The sequence below is a fragment of the Alosa alosa genome, chromosome 1 (assembly GCF_017589495.1).
Source record: "Alosa alosa isolate M-15738 ecotype Scorff River chromosome 1, AALO_Geno_1.1, whole genome shotgun sequence".
In the NCBI taxonomy this organism is placed as follows: Eukaryota; Metazoa; Chordata; class Actinopteri; order Clupeiformes; family Clupeidae; genus Alosa; species Alosa alosa.
In genome coordinates this window covers 6,890,180-6,896,423 of record NC_063189.1, presented here as the reverse complement: position 1 = coordinate 6,896,423, position 6,244 = coordinate 6,890,180, and the positions used below count along the sequence as shown (strand labels likewise).

General features: G+C 44.0%; 1 protein-coding gene across 2 annotated transcripts in view; it reads right to left on the bottom strand.

The window, feature by feature from the left end:
- Positions 1–4,190, bottom strand: part of tll1 (tolloid-like 1) — a 41,078-nt gene extending 36,888 nt beyond the window's left edge. Inside the window, exons 1-2 of one of the 2 annotated variants that reach the window (XM_048250134.1) lie at positions 4,018–4,190; positions 1,968–2,456 (exon numbers count right to left, since the gene is read on the bottom strand). In XM_048250134.1, the coding sequence (XP_048106091.1) occupies positions 1,968–2,145 (178 nt within the window). In that variant the 5' untranslated portion in view covers positions 2,146–2,456; positions 4,018–4,190. The remainder of the gene's footprint in view (positions 1–1,967; positions 2,457–4,017) is intronic. The other variant, XM_048250141.1, reaches the window with a different exon arrangement.
- Between the last annotated feature and the right edge of the window lie 2,054 nt (positions 4,191–6,244).

Below are 6,244 nucleotides of genomic sequence, written 5' to 3'. Positions count from 1 at the left end.
CACACACACACACAAACACACACACACACACACACACACACACACACACACACACACATCCCTATATAAACAAACTGGTGTACAGTCACACACATTGCATTTTTTTTATCCTGATAGACACATTTGGCACATTGCTTGCTTGAAGACCAAAACTCTACTATGAAAAGGTATCTCCTATAAATATATTGGACATTGACACTCACGAAAACATGAAATACACACACATAGCTTAAAACACCAGAACAGCATGTAAGAGTGTTTATGTGTGTAGTGACTGTGCGTCTGGATCACACCCGCTCCCAGAAGAAACTTTATCGCTGTGGCTGCATAATGTCTGAATATTTTTCATATTAGGAAAAACAAAATCCACCCTAAACAGATACTCCCATTCTCAGAGACCCTAGACCCTGCAGTTAACATATTCACAAACCTGCACACACACACTGTTCATTTTGATCTCATTGATGAAGTGATTTATATATGCAGGCATTAGCCACTATGTGTGTTTAATGGATACAACTGCAAAAACAAAGGAAAACTAGAGGACTAAGAGGAGATAGAGAGAGAGAGAGGGAGAGAGGGAGAGAGAGAGAGCACATCTGCTTACCCTTGGGTGGGGTGCAATACAGGCACACAGACACACACACACACACACAGATGTACAAACAGAAACACGTGCAATGCCAGACATACGCTCATATACAAGTTCACATCAGTTGTATGTGTCTTCAGTACCAACAACACTAAAAGTGAATAGGGTGCCTATTAAGAACCAACAGACTAAGCCAAGATACTTGTGTGTGTATGTGTGTGTGTGTGTGTGAGAGAGAGAGAGAGAGAGAGAAAAAAGAGAGAGAGAGAGGAGAGAGAGAGAGAGAGAGAGAACAGACAGTCTCCAGTTGTGTAATGTGGTTTACAGTAATGTTGATTTAAAGTGTAGTCCTATGATAAGAGGTAGGGGGATAACAGAGCGGCATCATCAGGTAAGGTTAGGGTCAGATTCAGGTAGGGTTCCATAAAGTGAACAGCTCGCAGCATGCCAGTTCAGCTGAGTAGCCTACCGCACTGGATTGCATTCTGCACCATGAACCACCTGCGCTGCTTGCGTTAGAGCCAAAGCAACATATACAAATGCACTGTTCAATCTCCCCTTTCGCTATGTCGCCATCAGTTACATTAAAGCATAAAACTTATTAAAAGTCTCCCAACACGAGAAGCGGTTCATACATGGAATCTAGGGATAAAAACAGGAATTGCTTCGAACATCAGCCGTCATGTGCATCGAACAGGTGGAATGCGTGAGTGCTTAAAAAACACAAACGGTAGCGGGAGGTGGATAGACGGTACGCGACCGGCTTATGACAGCGACGGTGCACGTGTCTTCGGGATGGATCAACTCGCGGGAGACTGAGGTGAGGGCGGTGCGAATTAAACCGGGTGCACGATCGCTTACAGTGGGGGTGGAGGCATGCGGGGATTGTTAATGTCATATCTCCGCAGGAGAATTACAGAAATTACAGAAACACGCATTAATCTTAAACTATAACCAAGTGTGAGCTGTGCGCACAGCATATGTTGTTACAACGCAGGGATTGCCTGAACAGCAATCAAGACGCCTGCTTCAGTTAACGCCAGTTATCGTAAGATACGCAACCAATTCATGCAAATCCTTGTCGGGGGTTCCATGACTAGTTTTTCCTCTGTGGTCATTCACAGCGATCTTAAACGAATTGACAACAATCTTCAAGGATGTGAGTCTGTTGGGGTCATATAACGCAAGAAAGGAAACAGAGTGAGCAGTTTTAAAAGAGATGCTTACCCATGTTTTAAAGGGAGATAGATAGCACGTGTAGTTTCTAATATGACACCTCTAGGCGGAATGTGGTATTTGTTTACTTCATAAACCCACATTTCACTTTCTCACGACCTCTGTAGATACGTAAAAAACAAAAAAAACAAAGTCTTACCAGCTTTGCATGGATCTTTGTAGTCTATGGTCTCCATCTTCTCTTCTTCATAGTAGTCATAATTGTCCTCGTAGTCTAAGCAATAGTGGACGGATACTTTGCTCCATAAAGTCAATCCAGTCAGTAGAAGGGCGATCCAATGCATCTTAGTTGTAGGTGCCCTCGGTGCGCTGTCCATCTGAAGTTGGGAATGAATGAGTGAGTAGGCTGCCTACCCTCCTCTAGAGGGAAACGATGTGTCCACAGAAGACTCCGAGCGGACAGGAATTTAGAGGCTCATTGCGAAGCGTCGGGTTGTCGGTGTGAGAAGATCATTGGACCGGTAACATAGCTGGCCGGCGAGCAGGCACAGACCCAGACGAGTCGCGAGTCACGACTCAGCTTTGTGCCTCTGCATTTGCGGTTATTTCAAAACACCTGAACTGCCCTGTGCGCGTACTGTGTGTCTTCCCTCCCAACGCGAAATCCCGTGGCTCCTTGCTTGCCCTGCTGAGAGAGAGAGAGAGAGAGAGAGGGAGGTTGGTCACAGAACAACGTAATTAAGTTGGACAACAACGGAACATCAGTTGGTTTCGTCAAGCAGGGAAGCGACTCTGAGCCAGAGCACTCAAACTTACAGAGATTTGCGTTAACAGTAGGTATGGAGGGCTACTGTTTGATGATGATCTGTTTTGTCGTAAATTAGAGTCAGGGACTCGGCAGGTATTCGATTATCTAGTCAGAGCTAACATACCTATTGGAAAAACAAAGTGGAGCACCATGGTTTAGGCCACCTCTCATGTTTTTGTATTTCGTCCCACACTTTGCTGAGCTCTGGGGTGGGTAGAGCGCCAGAGGACTGCATAAACTTCCAGTATGATTGCCTAACAACTTGTGAACACCACCACCTCATAAATATTACCCTGTTTCTATTGTTCCAGTCCAGTCAAGCTGGCCTGAGAACGAGACCCGGTAGCAGTAAAACTCGCACGTTCCTTAAAATTTGAGCAATAATCCCGTAAAATGTATTACGCTTGGAGTCACTGGTTCTGAGCAACGGGGAAGACAGGATGTAGCAGCCAGGTTCCAGGTAGATGAGAGAGGGTCATAAACACTGATTGTAAAGAGTTGAAATGTAGCAATGCACGGGACAAATTATAGTTTAGGCCTACAGAAGCCAGGTAGATGTAAGCAAGACTGTATATCCGCAGTCTCGTTTTCACACGAACACCTTAAATGGCCTTTGCAAACTGTAAACACATCGCCTGACACTGACACCATTTAACACCAAGACACTTAGCCTATTTAAATGGCACATGCACAGTACCATACACGCACATAAACACATTCCGATGTATGCTTACATTTATGTTAATGACTCAAATGAGCTCACCAAAACGGAAATACAGAACCACTACCCTAATTTGGCATTTTGCAATAAACCTCGATTCGGATAACTTTCGAGAACTAGAGCAAGGACGGACATAGGCCTCTATATCACCAATCCTATATTAACACATCTTCCTTTTTGGCTATCTGAAAGGCTGTTATATTTCGGTGACGTTCCCTGATTTTATGTCATAAACCTAAATCATACAACTGTATTAGGTCATTATTGTATGCCATTTAATCTAGAAAAATATGTTGTCATGGAAAGCTTTTGAAAAGCGTCGTTTGATCCAAACCACTTTACTGTTGTTGTTTTGCAAACAAGGACAATCGGCAGAGCACTCTGCTTTTGGAACGATTTGGTGTTCATGTATTTTAAGTATCTCCCGTGGACTATCACTGCGTACACCCGAGACGGGTGAGATACGACTGTAAGTGTGCGGGCTATTCACAAGCCAGCGCACAGGCACACCGTTAACTATAAACACTGTCAAACACAGAATGTTTCAGTACAATCATGTTTCGTCTCAAGTCACCAAGTCCATAGGGCATGGAGCTGGCCAAGTGCAGGAGTAGCCTATGGCAATAATCCATTATCGGAATTAGAAGACCTCGAAAGGAAATAAACAAAAGTTGAATCAATGGCGCAAACGCATCTAAAAATACCACTTAAATTGCGTACCTTTCCAGTGATTCTAGAGCGTTACAGCTTGGCGGTGAGTGTACATCCCGCCCGGTGCCGGACTTGCTCCTTTCTCTTCTTCGTTCCCTGCTATTGAAAACATTTGGCAAAGCCGGTAAGGGAATATTACCGCGCAGTTTCTGACTGGTACCACTTATTCCCGAACGTGCACATTTCCCGGGGAGAGATTAGCGCGTCTCTCTCTCTCTCTCTCTCTCTCTCTCTCAGATTAATCCTCCCCTCTCTCGAGAAGGTAGCTGCGTGCTGACGTCACTCCATCAATCCATCAAGCTGTCCTCAACTTCAGCTGCAGTAACCTGACATCCAAATCCCTGCGGTGCCAAACTCACGCACAATATATATCAAGAGTAAACAAGAAATTCATGGCTCACTGTTGTTAAAATTGCTGGTGTCTTTTTAATAGCTGAGAATTATATTTCCATCAGTCACTGTGGTTCACACATACAGTTGTTACCTATTTTCCCACGAACGCCTATCACACAAATTCCATTGGATACTGTAATATGTTTTTGATTGTTTAGTCAATGTATTTGTGTGTGTGTGTGTGTGTCTATTTTGGTCTTCAGAAGCATTGTGCCCAATGTCTTCCAAGTTAAAATGCATAATGCAGTGTGTAACTAGCTGTTCTACATCAGTGTGTGTGTGTGTGTGTGTGTGTGTGTGTATGTGTGTATGTGTGTGTTTGGCATACATTATCTACTATATGATGTACTGTAGGCTATAGACCCTTTCAATATGCTCCTAAAGGGTTTCTGTTGAAACGTCCAAAACCGATGCAAATACTTTTAAATGAAAATGAATCAGACTTTAGTATAATGTTCTACAAAATGTTGACTTTAAAACATTTTTTCATTTTTGTTTGTCCCCAAATTAACATTAGCTCAATGTTGTTATGTTGTTTTTTTTCCATGAAATGATTACGACAATATAGCATTGCGCTCTGCTGGGTACAGAAACACAACTAGAGTGAATAAAGGATTTGGAGTTGAGCTACTCTGTGAAGACATCATGGACACCTCTCATAAGTGTACATGGAGATGTCCGTTGGGGTTTGTGTACTTCCCTTGTGTCAGAAGTCCAGTTCTAGATATCTGCAGTGGTCCCTGGACAGACAGGGAGTGCTGGACCTGCTGCCACCTGTTGTCCGGAGGACAGAGTGCAGGCCAGGGCCACTACACAGAGCTGACCCTGTCGGCCCGCTCCACTCTGCTCTTCCCACAGTCCAGCATTTGGGCCCAGCTATCACGCTATCACACACCAACTTAGTAGCCAAGGGAAGTAAACAAACAAACGTGCACTATTGGGCGTGCACGTGCACACACACACACACACACAGAGCAAACACCGTACCTATCAAACAAATACAAGAGATAAAGCAAGAAGGATAGTAGAAGAAACACAAAAGGAAGTCAGAAAAACAAAAAAATCTAGAAAACCAAACATGTCTCCACATCTGCCATGATGTCAAGACGGGGGCCTTGGGGTGGTCTGTCTAGCCTGGACTGTGGCAGTTCAGCTCAACTGGAAAACCAATCACAGAAGGCCATCTGACCCGCAGTGAGCTACGTTTCTAACTGTGAGATGGTTCCAGAGAATCCGAGGCTCACAAGAGAAAGGAAGATAGCCTGACGTTGTCATACTCAAATTTTAGTCAGAATATGAACTTCCCGACCTCAAATGTTGTGGGCGGGACTAAGTTCGGCTGGCACCCAGGCTTAAAGAAAGAGGTATAAGTAAAGGAAAGTAAGTTGTATGTTTAAGGATTAGGGTATAGAGAAAAGAGTTGGAGACATGAAGAAAGTGGGGATAAATGATCCACTGAAAAGATGTAGAGGATGGAAAAGTAAGGACTGTGGACATGGATTGTGAAGGAGAAGAAAATAGAAGACAATACACAATGGATAGAGTTGGCCTGAGAGAAGATGCAGGAAAAGAACAAGTGGTGATATATGAAGAGGAGAGAAGTGTGGAAACTTTTTTAAAGGAGTATCAGCATTCTAGTGTATTGTGCCTTGAGCTTTGGGTGCCTGGCTCGTGCTAGCTAGGATGAATGGCTGTGGCTGTAATTGTCTGCTGGCTATTTAAGGACATATTGATCCCAGCCACTTGGGATCTCTTGAAAGCACTTCGCCAGCAACTACACTCCCGGGCCATTGACCCCACCTAAAGAAAGAAGCAGAAAATCAACAAAACCCAGCTATTCTAG